At 44.6% G+C, this 21,450-nt stretch overlaps 1 protein-coding gene across 2 annotated transcripts in view; it reads right to left on the bottom strand.

Annotated features, from left to right (window-relative positions):
- Positions 1-21,450, bottom strand: part of CLPB (caseinolytic mitochondrial matrix peptidase chaperone subunit B) — a 182,149-nt gene that overhangs the window by 7,675 nt on the left and 153,024 nt on the right. For both annotated transcript variants that reach the window (XM_051987437.1, XM_051987438.1), the window contains 4 exons: positions 17,050-17,127; positions 13,318-13,373; positions 6,311-6,355; positions 5,730-5,891 (listed from right to left, as the gene is read on the bottom strand). In XM_051987437.1, the coding sequence (XP_051843397.1) occupies positions 5,730-5,891; positions 6,311-6,355; positions 13,318-13,373; positions 17,050-17,127 (341 nt within the window). The remainder of the gene's footprint in view (positions 1-5,729; positions 5,892-6,310; positions 6,356-13,317; positions 13,374-17,049; positions 17,128-21,450) is intronic.

Here is a 21,450-nt window from a genome sequence, read left to right as displayed (position 1 = left end):
AGGTATGGGGGGGGTTAGATGGTTGAAGGTCCCTTTCAGAAGTCTCCTTACTTCTGACATTCTCTGTTCTACTTGTAGCTCTAGGAATAATATTTTTTGTTTTAAACAGTTCTTTTCAGTGGTATTCTTGTCTGCTGACATTCTATGACACTTCACAGTAACCCTCGGTAACCAGAGGGCAAGCTCTGATGGGTTTTCTCAAGCGGCAGAGAAGCTCATTGCCAGGTTGATTGCACTGGCCACAATAATTGTTGGTGGCTGGCTACTAAGCTGTAGAGGGTTTCCATCTGCACTGGTGGAGAGAATGCACTCCCTGCCCAAGAATCTTAGAATATTGAGGCATATACAGTCTATGCTTTATGTTTCCTTCCTGTGCTGATGTTCCCTGAGCTTAGGTGGAACACTCACTTCTGTTCATAAGGGTTTCCCTGCCACCTGGATGGAACTTTCACAGGGAAGGGGGGGGTGGAGCGGAATTAGAAAACGCTAGACACCGAAGTATCTAGATGCTGGTTTGCCCTTTTTCACTTTGGTGCAGCGAGAGTTCATGATACTTTGAAGCCCATGAAAAAAGAAATTTTGGAAAAATAAGACTTACTTCTCATTTGCACTGAAAGAGCATTGAGGTACCAGGAGATCAGAGTTCTAGCCCTAGCCTTGCCACTAACTTGCTATATGTTTGTAGAAGTCTTTTTTCCCCCTTGGTATGGAGCATTTTTCTCTCTCTGAAAAATAGTTGGACTCAGTGGGCTTCTCTGGTGTCTTGCAGGTTTTCAGGTGTTCTGTTATCCATGCCCATAGAAAATGAGGAATCCAAGTCTGAGGAGATGTGAAAATGGGCAGGCAGGGAGACAGTATGCTGTACAATATGCTGGATAACTGGCCTTTGTGTCAGGATCCCATTATTGAAATATAGGCAATTTTCAGAAAATGTTGAATTTCATTTCTGAATATTATTCTAACCTACAGGGAAGACCCGATTGCGGATTCAAAAACGATGGTAGCTCTGCAAAGAAGCATTTATGCTAGCTTAGAATTCATGATAGAGAAGGCAAAGAAAGCTAGGATCACATGTACCTTAGATTTTTGGGTTCAGATAAAGGGTAGAAAGAATCTTATGGTCTAAAATTCTACAAGCAGAATAAGTCCAAAATGGACCATAAGCTCTTGATAAAATTCTGAAGACAGAACCATTTAAAAGAGGAAAACTAAGGAGAATCATCCAAAAGGCTGATGTGGATGCACAGGGAACTCTTTCTGAAAAATTGAGATTTCAAAAAGTCATGGACAGAAAATGGAAGCAAGGCCAGTTAATGAAGAATGAATACAAAATCTTGGTATAGTCCCTATAAAAACAATGTCAGGATCAAAAAAAATGCAAGATGAATTGAGGTTGGCAATAGTGATTGGCAACAAAAGAGGCTTTTAAAAATTATGCTGGAGAGATCAGAAGACCACCAAAGAAGAGATAGGATCAATTCAAAGGGTGGGATAGACTATGAAAATGAAGAACTATATGACTCATTTTATTTAAGCTTTTTTGTCCAGAAAAAATATAATAACAATAGTTAATAGGGAGGTAAAACCCCAAATAAGTGAGGTAATGAGAAAAGCATGTAATTTCCCTTCATGCCATTAAGGTCACCAAATGTGAATGAACTCTATTCTGAGGACCATTTACAGGGTACTTTACAAATATTTTTTCACTTGATCCTGAAAATCACTCTGTGAGCCAAGTACTAATAGGTATTTATTGCTATCTTTATTTTACAGATAAGAAAGAAAACTGGGGTCCAGAGAGGTAAAGTGATTTGGGGGTAGCTAGATGACTCAGTGAATAGAGAATCATCCCTGGAGTCAGGAGGAACTGAGTTTAGAACCTGCCTCAGATATTTACTGTGTGACTCTGGGCAAGGTCATTTAGCCCTGATTGCTAGCTTTCCCCTTCAAAAAAACAAAAACAAAAAACAATGAGTGCTTTGCCCCTGGTTGCAGCTAGGACTGACTCAAGCACTTAATTCCACTATTATAACCAATAACCAATTATTGAGATTTTTGAAAGACTATGGAGTCTGAGGCTGTGCTACAGGAATGAAGGTGGCAAATACATCAGCTCACAAAAAATGGAATAAGGGAAGCTGGTAAGCTTGACTCCAGCTTCTGGAACTAAAGGGATGGTCTGGAGCCTTTAGAGGAGAAAGGACCCCTCAGCGCCAGCAGGATTTCAGCAAGAACAGACTGACATGCCACACACTAACCTTGCTCCTTTCCTTCTCTGGCAGTGCTGCTAGACTGGCACATGAGGGCATGTCACAGACACAGGAGTCCCATTGTGTCAGCGGAGGGCCTGAGAGTCTCTCTCATATGCCAGTCTTACAGGAAAGATGAGGTGAAAGGGTAGCTGGGTAGATAAGGAACTTGATGATTGGCTGGACTAAGGAACTTAGAAAGGGGCTGGAGCCCACTTAAGAGGGAAGCCTGTAGTAAGGCAGCCCAGGGAAGAGCTCAAGTATCTAAAAGCTGTCATGTGCAAGAGGGCCAAGGAATCTTCTGTTTAATACAGAGCTAACGTCACAGAGGAACAGATGTAGGTTAGGCATCAGGAGGAGCTTCCTAACCTAAGAGCTTTCCAAAAGTCCAAAACAAGGCCTTAGGACATAGTGACCCCTCCCTGGAAGTCTTCTTCCAGAGACTGGACTATGTTTTGTCAGAGATGTTATAGAAGGAAGTTCTAGATTCAACCACAGATTTCTCCTAACCTGGAGACTGGCATAATGTCACCTCCTTGAGCCTGTTTCCTCATCTGTATAAGGGGGACAGTTACTTTTACTTTTACTCGTGTAAGGGATGCAGTGGAGAATGCACTTTGTCCACTCTATAGCACTATTAGAGTGCCGTAGAGGTAATTATGGTTGTCAATACTGACTTGGCCACCCTTGAAAAAGCCCTCCCTGTCTCCCAAGGGAAGGGAGCTATCTATGTGTCCCAACTCTCTGCAGAATCCCCTTGCTTGCCCAGAAAGGTCATATCCCTCTAGCTCTGGCTGGAGCAATAACCAAGTAGCAATTTCATTTTAAGAGCTTGGGAGAGCGGCAGACAGAGCCCGCCACTGTGCCGAGCAGGGAGGGGGCGCAGGTGCCGTGTGACGGCTCCAAGGGGTGATGTTCGCCATTCCTAATGTTCCTGTAGCAGCTGACATGGGAACCTTTGCGAACACTCATTTTCCTGGGCAATAAAAAAAAAACCACCCAAACAAACAGCTCAGGCCCCATCCGTCCCGGTCCCGGGGGCTGTCTGCCTACCCAGCCGAGGACACAAATCCTGGGTGGGGGCTGGCGATGAGCACTGAGGTTATTGGCCTGTCAAACCTACGCGGCAGGAATTGATTTCACATTGAGCTGCTGGGCGGTGATCTATGCAAGAAACAATTGTGATATTAATCCTTAAAGGGAAGGGGGGGGGGTTTGAGGTCGGGGCAGGAAAAAGGTTTCTTAGCAGCCCTGGGTCAGGCTATTTCGTGGTTAGGCCCATTTCTGTCTGACACTCCACCCCACAAAGAGAGCCTTGAGGAATTGCTCGTATTTATATAGGACTTCACCATTACAAATGCTTTACATTTATTTTCTCCCTTGATGGTGCCGAAGATAAAAAGCAATGAATTTGGATTCAGGAGTCTTGGGTATGAATGCCAGTTCAGCCATCCCAGTCTGTCAAAACTGGGAGGGATCTCAGAGGCTTTTGGTCTAACCTTCCCTGTTACAGCTGAGGAAACTGAGGCAGAGGAAAGTAAGTGGCTAGCCCAAGGTCATCCAGAAGTGGTCAGGGCCAGAGGCTGCATGTGAATCAGAGCCAATGCTCCTTACCCTGGGCCCCCACACCTCCCTTGAGGATGGCCTTGATCACAGAGAGGGAGGGGGAATACCCAGAATTGTGTACAGGCCATGGTGGGGCTTGCAAAACCAGGAGAATGGCCTGAGGGAGCTGCCAAGGAAGGCTGGGAGGAGTTCTATGTGTCCACACTAATTGTATTTCACACCAAGAACACTAATTGGCTAATTGTATTTCAGCCACCAGCTGTAGGAGCAGCTTCTTCTTTGGCAGCTGCCTTTGCCCCAGTGCTCCCCTCTTTTCTCTGGAGAGCCAGAGAGAGGAGGCTGCAGGTGGACTCTGACCTGTGGCCTGGCCTCCTGGGGGAGGGGGAGAACGGGTGGACATCCCAGAGACAGGGCTGGGAGAGTCTGAGTCCCAGGAGTTAGGCAGTGGGAGGCCAGCTGCAGCTTGTCTCCTGGGACAGCAGGAAGAGGATACACGATCTGGCCCAAATTTGCGTTCTGCCACAAACTATTGTGACTGTCAGAGGGCCATTTCCCTTCTCTGGGCCTCTATTTCACCCTTTGTAAAATAAAGACAACCATTTCTGTTGTCCCAAGAGGAGCTTAGAAAGAACTGACAAAGGCACAGAATATTAGATTAGGAAGGACCTAAGGACCACTGGGCCCAGAGTTATGCTTGAACAGAAATCCCCTCTCTCCCATACTCCCAAGGAGAAATCATGGGGTTGGGAGGGGAGGAGGATGCTCTCACTGCCAGGAGTGGCTCTGCCCATCCTGGCAATGGCCTAGGGACCAGAAAGAATATTTTAACAAGCAGACTCATTAAATACCACAGATAATTGCAGGGTAAAGTGAGGTACCACAATGTAGAAACAGTGTTGGACTTGGAGCCCAAGGACCTGAATTCAAATTACAGGGATGCCCCTTATGAGCTCAGACCTGAGGCAAGGCACTTAACCAGTCTGAGTAGTTATTTCATCCTCTGTAAAACAGAGATAATAATTTCATCTTCTTCCTCACAGGGTTGATACTGGGACAGCATTGTGCAAATTGCTAAGCACTATACAACTGTGAATTAAGATGCAGATTCAAGATATTCCCGAGATATCTCCCCAGGAGAGCAGAGCTGTGTTAGATTTGCCTCTATTACTATAGAGAGGGAGGATCCCAATAGCCCTGGCAGCTCCACCACTGCACAGGGGCTGACACCTTAGCCTGAATGCTCCTTCTCACTTCTCATGTGTGTTAAATCTGGCCCAGTTGCTCATGGAAAGTCAGGAGGAGGTTAGGGCTAGAACCCAGGAATCTAGGATGGCGAGTATGGTTAGATAATCATGGCAGTAACCTTAGGGAGGGCGAAAGCCCTAATCCCTTTTCCAACCCATCCTTCTCACACTATTTCTAAAGCTCAGGTCTGACCTCAAGGAGCTTCAGTGGCTCCCCATTCCCATGAGGGAAAGATACAGACCCATCTGTTTGGCATTTAAATCCCTTCATAACAGGGGTCCCTGGAACAGCAGGCCCCCAAACCTTATTTATGATGAGGTACAAGAATCATTTTGCCTTAAAAATCTGAGGCAGCTATTTCCATGTGGGGTACAGAAGGTGCAACCTTGGGTGGAGCTTTAATATGGTCTTAGTACCTGATTTGGGCGGCTCCCTTGACCTCTCTAGACCTCAGTATCTTCCTCTGTTAAATGGAGATAACATAAAGTTGTCTTGTCTCCAACTTCAGGGATTCCCTCCCAAGACTTAAGAGAAGGTGCTTCACTTTAGGCTTCAACACTGGCCTGAGGCACCTGATCTGGGGCTGACTCCCGCCGGGGCCCTGCCATTAAGTCCTTCCTCCTTCCTGCCCCTGCCCTCCAACCTCTCCCCCCATCTCAGGTCTCACACCTCATCGAACAGCTGCAGCATGATGGTGAGGACGTCTGGATGCGCTTTGTCCACCTCGTCGAAGAGCACCACGGCATTGGGGCACTGCTTCAGCTTTTTGGTCAGCTGGCCCCCTTCCTCGTGGCCAATGTAGCCCGGTGGGGAGCCGATGAACTTGGCCACCTGGCAGGGAGAGAAACCTGAGACAATCACTGCTGGGCACCACGGATAGCTTCAGATACTGTGTCCAAAGCAAAGGGGAAAGGGCCCAACAGGGTCCAACCCAGAAGGTCACTAGCAGAAATGAGAGCCCAGCAAATCTCTCTCCCTTGCCCTCCTGACAGGAGCTGAGTGGTCAGGGAATGCAGCTTCCCTCCAGATCCTGGCCTTTTCTGCTCCCTCCCAGTATAACTGGGCTGTTTAGCTACTAAGTTATAGGGTGAACTTCGGGTTTGTGGATGTTTGGAATTAATTCGATGCTTTCGGTACAGAGAAACACAAAGACCCAAGTGGAGAAAGGCATGTGAGTAGTCTTTATTTGACTGCGCTCCCCTTCCTGTCTGATGCCCCGGGCTGCTTCCCCGGCCGGGTCCCACACTCACCTCATGTCTCTCCTGGAACTCTGACATGTCCAGCCGAATGAAGCCCTGCACCCAAACCAGAGAACACACAGAGGCGTCAGGCAGACGTGGCACAAGAAGTGTTTCCTCAATGCTCTACCTTCTATTTGACACCCACTCCCCTTAAAGAATGGTTTTGACATCAAGAGACCTGGACAATCCTGGGCAAGTCCATCAACTATTCTGAACTTCCATCTCCTCTGCAAAATAGAATAACTCTGGAGATTGGCTTCCCAGAGTTGCTGGGCAGAGTGTGTTTTGTAAACACCAAAGCACCGCTTCCAGTGGCTGCATGGCCAAATCCCTTCACCAGAGCCTCCCATGGCTCATTCTGCCATTCATCTACACTGGAGGGAATCACTGGGCCCAGATGTTTGGAGAAGAAGGCTAAAGGAGGAGAGTCAGCTGGGGCTGAGAGTCTGAACGCCCGGCTTCCAGTCCTGATTCAGTCACCAGTCTCTGTATGACCCTGGTCAAGTCACTTCTCCCCTGAGACTCAGTTTCCTTAAAATGAAAACATTGAGCTAAGCAAGATTTTAGGTCCCTTTATGCTTTATAACCTAAACTAGTAGAGTAGAAAGAGCCCTTCGCTTCCTTATCTGTAAGGCCCTGGACAAAGTGGCCTCCTCTAATTCTAAAACTCTGATCCTATTCCTCTTGCCCCTGGGTTACTGGACACCAATGGAGAAAGTCACCAAAAAATCATGTATTACAAATCTATGGTAAATGATCTTAACTGGGTTCCAACTGCTGCTCATCGATCCAGACTTACCTGATCAGTTAAGTGCACAGTGGATAGAAAGCTGGGACTAGAGTCTGATAGAACTGAATAAAATTCATTCTCAGACATTACTAGCTGTATGACCTTAAGCAAGTCACTTAACCCTGTCTACCTCAGTCTGTCATTTGTAAAATGAGCTGGAGAAAGAAATGGCAAACCACTTCAGTATCTTGGCCAAGAAAGCCTCAAGGGGAGGGTCACAAAGGGTCGGAATGAACAACAACAGTCACACATCTAAAATGCTTTAATACTTTTTTGTCGCTCAGATTCTGGCTTGGCTCCCACTCATTTCTCTCTCCCCTACAGACTACTTTCCAGCCCCAAAGGACAAAGCACAATCTGCTGGCAAATGCCCTGCATTTTAGTTTTTGCTCAGGTCAGTCCCTCTATCTGGCCACATCCTCCCTTTGGTATTTCTGGTCCTCTCAGAAAGCCCAAATTAAATGCTACTTCTCCTTGGGAGTCTTGCTTTGACTTTCTCAGAAGGCTTCATTGATCTCATATTTAAAGTAGGGAGATGGGGAAAGGGGCAAGGATAGATGGGGCCTTTAAAGAAAGATCTGCATTCCCATTTCACTGCTTGCTCAGCTCAGTGGTCAGATTTTCTAGAACAGCCCAACAGTAAATGCTTGTGCAGAGGTTAAGGGACATGAGTTTCCTTGGAGCAGAATCGGATGCTGGCTGGGAGAGGAGGAAGCAGTTGATCTGCCTGGGATTCACAAGACGTGGGTTTTAATGTTCTTTCCAAGTGCCTTAAAGAGAAGCACAGACTCTCATAGCTGGAGCATCTGACTCATGTTCTACCCAAAGCATGAATCCTCTCTATTTCACTCCTAACAGACGTCATCTAGCCTCCTCTTGAAACTTAGAAAAATAAGGAACTGGCTACCACCTTCTTCTTTGAGACAGCTTTCATTTAATTTGGAGATGCTTCCTTACAGTGAATATTAATTAACCTGCTATGACTTCCCTGCCTGTTCCTTATTCTGGCCTTTTAGGTCCTCTTCCATTGGGTTACCCTTGCAATGTTTTGAGCATGAGTATCATGACCTTCTCCTCTTTTATTCTCCAGGTGAAATTATCTCCAGTTCTTTTCACAGATCTTCATTGACTGGGTCTCCAGACACCTCATCCTGTTCCCTTTTCTCCTGGACCTGTTCCAGGTGGACCCTGGAGAATAATTCACTCTTAGCTAAGATACATCAGAGAACAGAGAATCACCTCAGACATGGAAGAAGGCCTTTTGTATACATGTGCTATAGAAATCCTGGACCCTGATATTAGGATTATTACCTCAGTCTCCTCAATATGGCAGCAGGCCTGTTCTTCTTAGCAGAGGTATCATTGAGATTTAAAGACAAACAATAAATGGGGGATGGAAATAATCTCCCTTCAATGTGGGCAAGCCATGTGCTTTCCCTATCTTTGAGAGAAGAAAACAAAATCCTGGAGAAATGAAAGTACTTGGCCAAAAAGGTCACACTTGGACTAATGGGAAAAGCTGTTATTTGGGTCCTAGTCCTTTTGACTTCCAATTCAAGACTTTTATCAAAGGAGAAAAAGTCACTTGGAAGAATGAAGAATGGAGAATGTTGCTTATACTAATAGCTAGAACTTAAAACATTTGCAAAGTGCTTTATATATATTAATAAAAAACATTAGGGACCTACTATATTATGTCAGATTCTGTATTACTTGATCTGATACAGCAACTGGGGAAGAGGTAGGTACGACTAATATTCCCATTTTATATACCAGGAAACTGAGGCAGACAATGGTGAAATAGCTTGCATGGTAAGTGTGTAGGATAGGGCTCAAACTCAGGTCTCTGTGATCCCAGGCTCCATCCCCTGTGACTTCACGGCTTCTGTCGTGCAGAGGGACATCACAGTATTTTGAGCCTAAGTCGGTGGGTCTTGGATCTGAGTTGCCTGTCCAGTGCTAACATAGTCCGCACTACACAGGTATTGGAGACTGAAATCCTCACACGTGGGAGTTTGCAGGATTCAGTGGGGGAAGGGACCAGGAAGACAAAGAATAATTTTCAGATGAGGAATGAGATCCAGAGTTGCAGAATAACTTGGCCAAAGTCACTTAGCTAATAAAGCAGTGGCAGGATTGGAATCCGGGGGCTTTGGCTCCTCAGTGCTCTTCTTCAGAGAAATGTCAGCTCTTATCAATGTCATCATTATCATCCTCACCATTCCTGAAGGTCTAAGATCCCTCAGGCTCCAGTGACCACCGGAAAAACTGTTCTCTTACACACATGCCATGTGACCAGATTTCTGTGATAGCCAATAACGCGATGTAATGCATTTGGTTTGTGTTATTTTGAATTTATACTAGTCCTAAGAGTCTTAAAAATTAATAATAAGACAAGGCCAGCTCTGCCTGGCCTCTGGTCCCCTTGTGGACAATACTGTGAAATGGGGTCAATTTTGCTGCAAGGCTAAAACTGACCTTTGATGTGGGACTGTTATAAAAAAAGATGAGGTAAAAGTCACTGGTTCTGGGTTCCAGCCAGGGCTGTCACTGATGTAGTCATAGCATGTGACCCCAGTGAGTGACTTTTATCTCTCTGGACCTCAGTTTCCCCATCTGTAAAGTAGAGCTAACAGCACATATTCAACATACTTCATAGGACTGTATCAATCATGTTATGATTATTCTCTGGGGAGGGTATGATGCAGAGAGAAGTGACGATACCCAACAAGGGCTTGATTCAGCCACCTAGAGAAACATTCTAATAGAGAAAATCCTTTTACCCAATGAGCATGCTAACAAACCCTGCTCTGTGTCAGCAAATCTGTAGCTATTTTGATTTTCAATGCTGCACGTATGAAGACATATGAAGACAGACCAGATAAGATTATAATTTGTAATTAAATATTAACCTCTCTGACAGTATTAAAATGAAACGAGCAAGAATCCTTCACTCCTAATCAGTCAGGTTCCTGCCTCTAACTGCATCTCTCCTAATAGTCTGCTTGGTTTATGACCCTTTCCCCGAGTGCTAATTGTCGGAATTGCTGCCAACCTGATTAATTGTCTTTCAGCAAGCTATCTGTGCGGACTATCATATTAACATGACACATAGTGCCCGCTACCACGTGGTCTGCTCTGGGATTTGCTGAGGTGGGGAGAACTGGAGAGCAGAGCGTGCTGGGAGTAGGGTTCTGTGCTGGGCTTAGTTCTTCTGGGAGAGGGGGCTGACAGGTTGGCTACTGAGGGAATCAATGCCTAGAAGGCCATTGGGGATGAGGTGCATGAGGTACTGTGGCCATAGAAGCAAAATGTGGGTCCTGAATTGGGATGGCTGAAGGCAGTAAGGAAAAGTGATGAAAAAATGCTGGATTTGAGGTAGGTGACCCAGCTCTGGAATGTATTAGCTATGTAACTGTGGCTTCACTTTTTTGATCAGTTTGCTCATCTGTAAAACAGGGATACTGTTATACCTGTGTTACCTGTCTCACACAGTTAGAGAACTTATTCATTTGAAAAAGAGAGACAAGGGCTTGATACAGGTGCTAGGCCGTGAATGGCACAAAGCCTCTGGTGGAGCTGGTGAAAACCTTAGAAGAAATCCAAATCAAGCTGTGCTGATGCTGAGCTTTTTGTGGTGACAAAGAACTGGAGACTAATTATAATTTGGGAATGTAAAGTTCGGTGCTACTGTCCTATAAGAAATGATGAAGGAGATGGTTTTAGAAAAAACCTGGGAAAGCTTGTGTAAACATATGTGGAGGAAAGTAAACAGAACCAGAACTTTTTTTTCCATTAAAAACACCACTGTAATGACAAAGAACTTTGGAAGACTTAAGAACCCTGACCAACACACTGCCCACCCATGATTCTAGAGGATTAACAAAGAAGCATGAAACCCACCTTCGGAAAAGAGAAGCAATAGGTCAAAGGTGCAGTCTGAGACATGTATTGTTTGGATACAGCCAATGAGAGAAACATTTCGCTTGACTACTGCACATTTGCTTTGGATAAGGGTTTTGCTTTTTTTTTTTCTTTCAATGGAAGAGGGAGTGGTGATGAGAGGGAGAGAAAAAGTTTTTGTTGATTAAAAACAATAAAATTAAATAAAAAATGCTGGGGACAGAAATACAAAGTGAGACAAAATTAAAAAACAATTGGTCAACCAGCCTCCACTTAAATGCTTCCAGCAAGGAAAAATTAACTGATTCTTATAAAGTAGAAAAGCAAGTATCCTGATACCACTAGGAAGGCAGGGTCCTGAGCAACAGCTTAAGTCCTACCATAGTTCCCAAGGTGGGAACACAAAGTCCCTGGGTATTGTCCAGCATAGGGCTAAAGGAGGGAAGCTGTTACAGGAGTATTAGAGAAACAGGTTGGATTGCTTTGATAGAAACATTCCTAAGGGGACCCTAATGACAGTTCTTCCTGATATTACTCCTCTGAATGAAAAACATTTCCTGTAGGACTAGAAAGTCAATTCAAAAAACATTTACTGAGAACTATCTTTGTGCAGAGCCTTATGCTTGAGTTAATAGAGCTAACAGAATTTTGAGTTATAAGGGACCTCAAGGAGGTCATTGAGTCCAAATTCTATCTGAACTGGAATCCCCACAATAAATGGCCAACCAATCAAAGCCTAAACATTTCCTGTGATGAGCAATTCATGACCCCAATTGGAAGACAAGAATGGAAAAGACCTAATCCTCGCCCTCACCTGGTTCACAGTCCAATAAAGGGCTAAGATACATACGTGGATGACTACAATGCATGGCAGAATGTGATAAGACAGAAAGACGACTTTTGCTGGGACAGAGGAGGAAGGAATCACTTCCAGTTTGGGGATCAGGGAGGGTTTCATGGAGAGAATGGCAACGAAATGGACTTGGAAGGATAGGCAGGCTTCTGTAGATGATGGACAGGAGAGAGAGAAAAAAGGAGGAAGGCAGAAAAAAGAATATGCAAAGATTTGGAGATGGAAATGGATGGAAATCATTTGGAGTACATCAAGTTGTCTACTTTGGCTGAAGGAAGGATACAAGGACAGAGACAGGTTGAGCCAGACAATGAGGGTCTTGAATAATGGACTGAAGGGTGTGGATGTTCATCCATCCCACTGTAGACTCTAGGAAGTTTTGGAAGATTTCTGAGAAAGGCATGATGAGAACTGGGATATGGGAACAGAATTCAGTTCCAGCACTCAGAAAAGATGGTGGGAGACATATTATAGGTATGGAGGCCATTGAAGAGAGGTAGCTTTTTTTGCATGGGGGCTGAAGGCCTGGTTTATATAGGTCTGTAGAGAAGGGAGAAATTCTACTAAGTTTGAAAAGCAGAGAAGCAAGGAAATAATTTAGCAAATAAGACTGTTTTCTGGAAGAAGTAGTCACCAATGAGCTGGTAGCAGGAGATGGAAGTGAAAAATAGAATCCCTCCAAATTTCATATAGAGCATTAAAGTAATGATTTTAAGACAGATTCTTAGACAAAATCTTATGATTATGACATTCCTATTAATATGTAGTGGCTTAGTTATTTCAGTCATTACAAAATTTCTATGTTGGAAAGGACTCCAGAGGGTCCCTAGTAAAAATTTCACCTACATAGAAAGAAAGCCCTGAGGGAATCACACTGCTGAAAAATAGTTATCATGTCTCCAATCAAAGGCTTTCAGAGCCCTGCCAGTTCAAGCCATTCTGTCCCAGCTTCTGTTCACTGTTCCCAGTTCTGTCCTCTAGGGCCAACAAGTCTAGTTTCTCTTCCACATGACAGACCTTCAGCTACTGTGCTCTACGTTCCCAGGTCACATTGAGTTTGCAGTCCATTCAGACTCCAGATCTTTTCCCATCTGTTTGCTTAGTGACATTTTCCCATCTAGAATCTCATCTGAACCTCATAACTGTCTCTAGAAGTTAGCAGTGCAGGGACTATGCCCCCATTTTACAGATGAGGAATCACAGAATCCGAGAGAGAGGAAGGGACATGGTTGTCTAGAAAACTGAATCTGAGAGGCTGAGTAATTTGTTCAAGGCTGAATGGCAAATCAGTGACTAAGATGGTACCAGAAACTCCATAGGCAGACATTCCCTGAGATTCCTCCTTCAGAGATCTTTCCACTGTCCCCCACGGCTGCTGAGGCAATGGATGGAAAATCCTTGAGGCAGCAAAATAACCCATTGCAGAGGCAGATGCTTTAGCCCTGCCCTCAGGGAGCTTGCCCCTCTTACCTTCTTGCCATCCTTGTGCATGTACTTGGCTGTTTGTTTGGCCAGCTCCGTTTTCCCTGGTAGAGAGAAGAAAGGAGAGAGGTCATTTCTTTTCAATTAGCTTTCATTTCTTAATTCTAAAAGCTCAATGCTGAGGCTGTGAAGATGAATAACACACAGCCCCTGCTCTCAAAGAGCTTACTAGATAATAAGGAATAAGATACAAGTGGATGCAAGTGACCGTATACTTGGTTAGATCCTAAGAACACAGATCATAGAAGAGCATGGAATAAGAGACTGGAGGCAAAAGATGTCCCTCAGAGTGAGGTGGAGAAGGGCCCGTGAAGAAATAGGATGTGAGCTGGATCATGATGTAAGTAAAGGATTTCAAAGGGCAGACACAAGGGAGGCAAGGAGACAAAGTGTACCTGCCATTTTGCAAAGGATGAAAACAGCAAATGTAAGTTTTAGAGATCAGACATGACAAAAATGCGCATGGTTTGGTTAGAACACAGGAAAGCTAATATAGTGAGATAGGGCTAGAGAGATGGATTAGCGTCATACTGGAGCTGATCTTTATCATATGGGAAATGGAGAGCCACTGAAGGTTTCTGAGAAAGGGAGTGATATAGCTACGCTTTCACATGAGAAAAATTCTTCTGGAGTTATGTCGATTAATTGAAGAAGGGAGAGACTGAAAGCTAGGTGATCCAGCCTGCATGTTACTAGGCTTGGGGCAGAAGAGACCATTGTTACCTGTGCCTTCCTAATGAGAAATCAAAAACAGGGTCTGGCAGCAGCCCAGATTTCATCCCTTAGAAAAGAAGTCTTCCCTAATCCTTCAAGTGCCACTCACTCCAGGAGAACTCCATATGAACTTCTCCAATTTTTCTTCTCTGCATACTTATTGGACAGCAAATTGTAAATGCTTCCTCATATCTGGGGGTGTTTTGAGGCTTGCTTTCCCAGCCTTAACTACATTAGGTGAGGGCACAGATCTCTTTCCTTTCTCTTCTCCTAATCTGATGTTTGTCAGTAATCCCTGAAACTATAATGCAATGAATGAAATTATACCCACTATTACTAAGGAATATCATTGTGTGCCCCCTGCCCAGTGCTATCCCCAATAGGACCTGGTATTTCTATTTCTTGGTGGTCAGTCAGAGGCAGTCTTGAACCCTGGATTAGGAAAGGGTCTATGGTCAGGTCTCAATTATCTGCACCAATGGAAAGCAATGGGGGCAGATAATTTCACATAATTCTTTGGCTCTGGCTTAGAAGCCCAATTGAGAAGTGGTTTTCTTTTCCCGAGTCAGATTTTCTCCGCTACTATCAACATGACCCTGTGTACTCTGAATGAGACACACTGCTAGCCAGCAGGCTGGGCTGGCAGTATGGGGAAACCAGTCCAAATTTAATAAGCATACCATGGGATAATGCACCAAATAGAGAAGCCACAAGCTGATACCTGAGAGTTGATATTTGTTAGGGAAAGAGATTCTGCAATGTGTCAGATCTCAGTCCTTCTGTTTACCATCGACATTTCCTAGATAAGAGGTAAATGTTGAAACATAGGCTATCAGTGTCTGAAAAGACCTTAAAGAACATCGTCTACATCTCTCATTTTAGAGAGGCTTCAGAAAGGGGTTTGCTCCAGGTCCAACAGCGAATTGGCAGTACAACCCAGACTTGAACTCAAGGCTCCCTGCCTACAGGCCCTTTCTCCTGCTGGGTCACGTCAAGTCACAAGGAATGGCTCGTCAGCCAGGACATGACTTTTACAACTTTCTGTGACCTTCTGAGGCAGGGGATGTGGCAGGTTGTCAGAGCTAGCCGTCGGCCCCCCACAAGTGCTGAGCCCCAGGCTGTGTGTGGTCATGTTCTGGGCACCCACAGGATGGCTCTGGATGTGGGACACAGACCCAGATCAGAGGATGAGAAGTATAGCCCAGAGCCTGCTTTCAAAAGTGTGTGAGAGGGCGAGAAACTGCTGTGGGTGGTCAGGAGGGAGGAGAGAAGGCTCCCTGACACAAGTGCAACTTGAAGGATAAAAGAAGCAGAGGATGATAATAATAATTGACATGGTATAGCCTTTTAAGGTTCATGAAGCCCTTTTTGGCGTTCTTTCATTTGAATCTGAAAGTCCCAAGAAATTTGTTTTGAGGCCTGGCTGCTCCAAGTCTCTGGGCCCCTGGGCCTGTAAGTATCAGTTCCCATTCGAGCCTTTGGCTCGGCCGCCTCTGTCCTGTGCTCTTCTCCCTGCCCCAATCCCACTAGGTCAGAGGTTTGAATGCACAAAGATGGGGACGGTGGGAGGGGAGCTGGCAGGAGGGATTTGGAGAGATGAGACATAAGAATTCAGTCCACTCCCTTCCCCCGCTCCCCAAGGGGAAACTCAGGGTGAGCCTCTCAGTAGGAGAGGGGGTGCAGCTTACCCAGGGACAAAGGTGGCCAGTGTCCAGTGCAGGCCTTGAACCTGTTTCTCTGGTTCCCGATTTTGGACAAGAGGGTAGTGTACAGGGGGATGGGAAGGAAGAGGACATGGTCCTGACCGGTCAGCAGCCTGAAAGTACTCTGTCCCCTAGCCAAACTGGCCCAGAGGATTATTGCTTCCTCTTGGAAGGCGGCTGGAGGGGAGGGGGGATGGTCTCAGGCCGTGAGGGGGGCCTCTAAGGACATCTCCAGCATGCAGCTCTGGGCTCCTCCTAACAGAAAAAGGCCTCCTCTCCTGATCACAGAGGAGGTGACCTGGGAGTTGAAATAGCAGCTGTAGTTCTCTGCAGAGCCACCAATCTCTAGATGGATAACGGGGGGCTGGCCACATTGGGGTCTGCATATTATCAAGGGGGTACATGCCCTCTGCTTTCTGTGGGACACACAGCTATCTGGAAAGGAGTTGGGGGAAAATTCTCCTGAGGCTGGGCAAGGGTGAAATGTTCCTCTTGGGCATTCCCTTCCATAATACTCTGTTCTGGTCAAACTGGATGACTGTTTTCTGACTGAAACTTGGATTCCCTTTGTTTACACTGCTGCTGATGCCTGACACACCCTTCTTTCCTCTAGCTGCTGAATTCCTCCCAGTTCAAATGTCACCTCTTCTAGGAAATCTTCCTCAATTCTCCCCCATCACAAATAGTAATGATACATCTTCTGAACGCTATAAAGGTCCATGCATCTGAAAATCTGAACACTAACATTGTGGATTACAGCTCTGTCTGTTGGTGTCTGAAACCCTCTATAGCCTCCCTAGCACTCTGCCCTCCGGTGCTTCTCAGACCATTCCTAGTGTGGGCATTTCTTTCACCAAAAAAAGGCCCACACCTAGTGGGTGGTCTTCAGCCATACCCTGGTGGGAGCCTCTCATGGGAGCTCTGAGACTTTCTTACTTCCATAGACTGTGAGGTCCACAAAGGCAGGGTCAGAGATTTAACTGAAACTTCCTATTTCTCTTACTCCCTGATCATAGGGCTCTCTATAAGGCAGGCAATTAATCAACATGGGCTGAATTAGAATGATTTGATCCTGATAGTACTGGAGGGTTGGGCTGGATCCTGTTCTTTCCCTCCCTTATCTTCAGCACCACCCCAGGGAAGGAGACAGGGCTGGTTAAAGGCAGCAGGCATGTGTGTGCGTGTGGCTACCCTCCTGCCCTTGGCCACAGATGTTTCAATCAAGTGCAGGCCTCCCTTTCCTTCCCCCGCCCCCACCTTTCCATCCTTGTTAGCTTCTTCTTCCATCTCTGGCTTGGTTTACCTATCCCTGATGATCCCAAGAAAAGGAAGACAAGTGGGTGTTCCTCGTCGTACCAGCCATTCTCCTTCCTCCGGATCGCTGCAGCCAAACACACAGAAAAAGGGGTAAGCAGGGAGGCAGATAAATCAATGACACAGAAGCCGGGATGATTATCACTAAGTATACAATATGTTTTACTGTTCCGTGCCCACTCAAAGTCCTCACTACCATTAGTGCTGCCTAATTTGATTAGCCAGCAAGGCCCCCAGAGACACCTAATCAGGTTAGCATGGATTTGGAAAGCTGCCCAGAGCAGATTTCGGATAAAGTTTTCCAGGATGAGCACTCAACGTTGCCAGGGAAACTGAAAGGCGGGTGGACGGTGGTGAATGAAGGCAAGGGGTGGAAGTGGAGGGGAAGCCTGGGAGGGGCAGGAGCAATTCAGCTGGGGCACAAGGAAGAATTTGAGGAGCTTATAGCCAGGTTCTTTGCCACATAGCTTTGTGAAAAATTCACAGGATGATGGAATCTGAAAGACCTCTAGGTTCGTCTAGTCCAATTCCCTCGTTTTTATAGTTGAGGAAATTGAGGCTCAGAGAGGAGAAATGTCTTACCTAAAGTCACCTTGACAATAAGGAGTAAAGTTGGGATTCAAATTCATGTTCTCCTTCTACTATAGCATACCGCCTTCTTGGCATGGCAGGGCAGAAGTCAGTTACTGTTGTCTTACATTAAAAAGAATTAGAAGAATGAATCCCAGGCCAGGTAGACAAGGGGCCAGGCAGGCCCAGTGAATGAAAGCACTGGCATGGCAGAGAAGCTTTGTTCACACCAGGACTCCTCTCTCTGAGATGAGAAGAGAGGAGTGTGGTAGGGAGAGAGGCTGGTGGAACAAGCAAAATCAATAACAGTATTTAGGGAGGGCTGAAGGCCTTTTCTTGTTCATGGCCCTTAGGAAAGTTATGGAACCTCAGTGTTAGAAGAGACCTTTAAAGGTTACTTAGTCAAGTCTCTTTGCCAGTGTTGGAATTTCTCCTAGAGAAATCTTGACAGGATTACAAGATGTCAGAGACCTTGGAGACCACTGGGCCTGGGGTTTTAATTTGGGATCTGTGGACCCACAGAGCACATAAATATATTTCAGGAGGCTCAGTGAACTTGGGTCAAGAAGAAAAAAAAATGACACCTTTATTTCACTACAATTGTAAAATCCTGTGAATTTTACTGAATGCATTTTAAGACATTCTGAGAAGTTTCCCTAGAATGTTAAAGAGGAAAATGATGTAAAAAGGGTTAACAATGTCTAATTTGTTGTGATCCTCTTGTTTTACAGATGAGGAAATGAAAACAGAGTGATGAGCTTAGCTTAAAGCTCACACTTGGCTTAAGCTAAAGCCACATGTGGCAGACTAATTAGAATCTGGCTCTTTGGTCCTAAACTACACTAAACATTTAGCCTGTGCTTGAATACTAGAGAAAGGGCTTTACATATTTTATTTGATCTTTCAGAGATGGGAAATTCAATACCTCATGAGGTAGCAAGCTGCTTTGAAACAACTCTAATGATTAGGAAAATTTTCCTCATATTGAGCTGAACTGTATTTCTATGTTACTTTTCTTCACTGTTCTTTCCTAGTTCTTTCTTCTGGGGTCAGGCAGTACAAGACTAGGCTCTCTTCCACACTGGGCAGCTTAACCTGCTGCCTAAATTTTCCCCTCTTCAGGTCCTACAACTGATCTTTGTATGCATCCTGTATGTATCCTGTCTTCTCCTCATTAACTGCTCTAAGGATTAATATTAGAAAAATGAGGACATTTTGCTTAGAGAAGACTTAGGGAAAATGTGATAATGATCTTTATGCATCTAAAGGCTGCCATACCAAAGAGATTAATCATTCTATTTTTGGCCCCAAAAAACATGAGTTCAAGAAGCAGAATGGCTAGAATCAGAGCTATCCAAAAGTGGAATTGTCTCAGATAGTCCCACATTACTCAAATGTTGGCCATTTATAGAAAATGTGCCTTCTAAAATCTGGAAGTGAAGATCATCTTCTAGATGTACCCTTCTAATCCTGGAAGCCAGCAAACATAGACCCCGATCTTCCTCTTCCATGTGACAAATAACCCCAGCATCCTTCAAACAATTTTCCCATGAGATGATTTCTAATCCCCTCCCTGTTTTAATCACCCTCCCTTGGATAACTTGACATTCTAAAAGGAGACAAAAACATGGCCAAAAGTTTATCAATGAAGGGGGAAACCTTAGGGTGGGGCCAATGAATGATGCTCATTAGATTATGAGTGAAGGAAAACACACAGGAAACCACACAATCAAGGCATCTGCCCTGAGCACTGCCAATATCCCAGGCTGAGCTTGGAGGACAAGAGAAATCAAGAGATAAAAGACTCCTACATGGGAAATAACTGGAGAAAATGATGGGCCCTAAATAATCAATATATATTTGGGATTAAAAAAAAAATCAATGTCATTTACAGGGTGGAGAACTGTGTCTTTATCTTTGTGTTCATTCAATCAACAAATGGTTATTAACAAATTACAATATGCACAAGTCTTTAGAGACTACCATGGCTGTTTGTACTCAGAGTAAGATATAATAACAATAATGATTTTTTTTTAAAACAAGGAATTAGATGGGCATCTATTCATGTGAAAAAGATCTGAAAGTTTAACGTATATAACAGGTACAGTTGATAACATGGTTCAGTAAGGAAGACTTGGGTTTGAATTTTGTCTCAGATGTATAGCAGTTATTACTTAACTTTTACCTCACTTTAAAATGAGAATAATAATAGCACCTATTTCCTAGAATCATTGTTAAGTTGACACGAGACTTTACAAATACTTGTTTCTTTTTTTGCTTTCTACACTACTAAGGAAAGTGGGATCTTTTGATACTTTAAGGACCTACTATTTATGTTGGTGCCCTTTGATCTATGTAGACGATACTTCTGTTTCAACATCCTTGTCTTAGAGATAGTTTAGAGATTTCTGAAGACAAAAACAGTCACCTGATGGCCTATAACTTAGTGTCTTCTCATTTCCTGAGCTTGTCCTTAGGTGAAGGGTCAGCAGGTACAGAGTAGAATGAGTGGTGCAGTAAGAAGCAGCCAGAACCCAGCTCAGTGATTTGCTAGCTATGGGACCTCAGAGAAGGTCTCAGTTTTCTCATCTGTAATGTGAGGAGTTGGATGATGATCTCCAAGGCCCTTCCAGCCTCAGATCATCAGGATGTGGCTCCTGTCTGGCTGTGTTAAGAACACTACAGAGGCTAGGGAGATCATACTTTGTTTGAGGCTACTGTTCCTTCCTTCTGAATGCTGCTCTGAAGGAGCTTTTTAAAATTCTAGACAGAATCCACTGAACAGTCAATGCCACTGAATTGGAGAGTTTGGTTTGACTGGAGCCTTGTGTGAAACCAGTGAAATGTCAACCTTTAAGCAATTATAACCAAGGTACTTCTAATGAGATCTGAGGGAAAAAAATAGCTGCATAGATAGATGTTGACAATGAAAAACAGGGGGAAAGGGACTGGGTGAGGGCATGATCTAGTACCTGGGGAAGAGAGCAGTAAGGTTATCTGGCCTGCTTGTGACATGACTTCTTCGGGAGAAAAGCCCTCTCAGATCCAAGCCTTAGGGAGACTTAGGGCTTGGCTGGCGGGTAGAAGAAATACATTTTATAGAAGACAATGATTCCATCTGTGACACATTTTTATATCATCAATCATGGAATCTAAGAGCTGAAAAGGATGATGAGGGTGGCGGCAGTCTCTTTCCTGACAAATGGTAATCTAGACTCTGCTTGAAGCCCTCCAGGTAAGGGAACGCTTGTGGTGGTTGTTTAATTGTTTATCAGTCATGTCCAACTTTGTCCCATTTGGGGTTTTCTTGGCAGAGATGCTGAAGTGGTTTGCTATTCCCTCCTCCAGATGATTTTACAGATGAGGAAACAGAGACAAACAGATGAAGTGACTTACCCAGGGTCACATGGCCAGTAAGTGTTTGAGGCTGAATTTGAACACATGAAAATGAATCTTTCTAACCTCTGACCTGGAGCTATACCCACTGCACCAAAAAGCTGACCTTGGGGGATTTCCCTAGTCAGGAAATTCAATGAAGTTTGGGAGAGCTGCTGGCAAGTTTTTCCTGAGAGAGCTGAAATCTGTTTCTCTGCAATTTTCAACCTCTATTTTTTATTCTGGCCTTTAGGAATTAGAAGGCAAGTTTACTCTTCTTCTTCCTCCTCTTCCTCTTAAAGGCCCTTCAAATACTTTTAGGCAGGTCTCTTGACTCTACTGTCACTCTCTCCTTCAGTAGAAAATGCCTTCAACTTTAGATAGCCTAGCTCTGCAAGTGCTCCAGCTTTTGCATTCAGCAAAAAGGTAGCTGTGGTCTAACTGA

This window comes from Antechinus flavipes, chromosome 3, assembly GCF_016432865.1.
Source record: "Antechinus flavipes isolate AdamAnt ecotype Samford, QLD, Australia chromosome 3, AdamAnt_v2, whole genome shotgun sequence".
Classification (NCBI taxonomy): Eukaryota; Metazoa; Chordata; class Mammalia; order Dasyuromorphia; family Dasyuridae; genus Antechinus; species Antechinus flavipes.
Note: the sequence above shows the minus strand (reverse complement) of the source record. Positions and strands in the feature narration are given on the sequence as shown.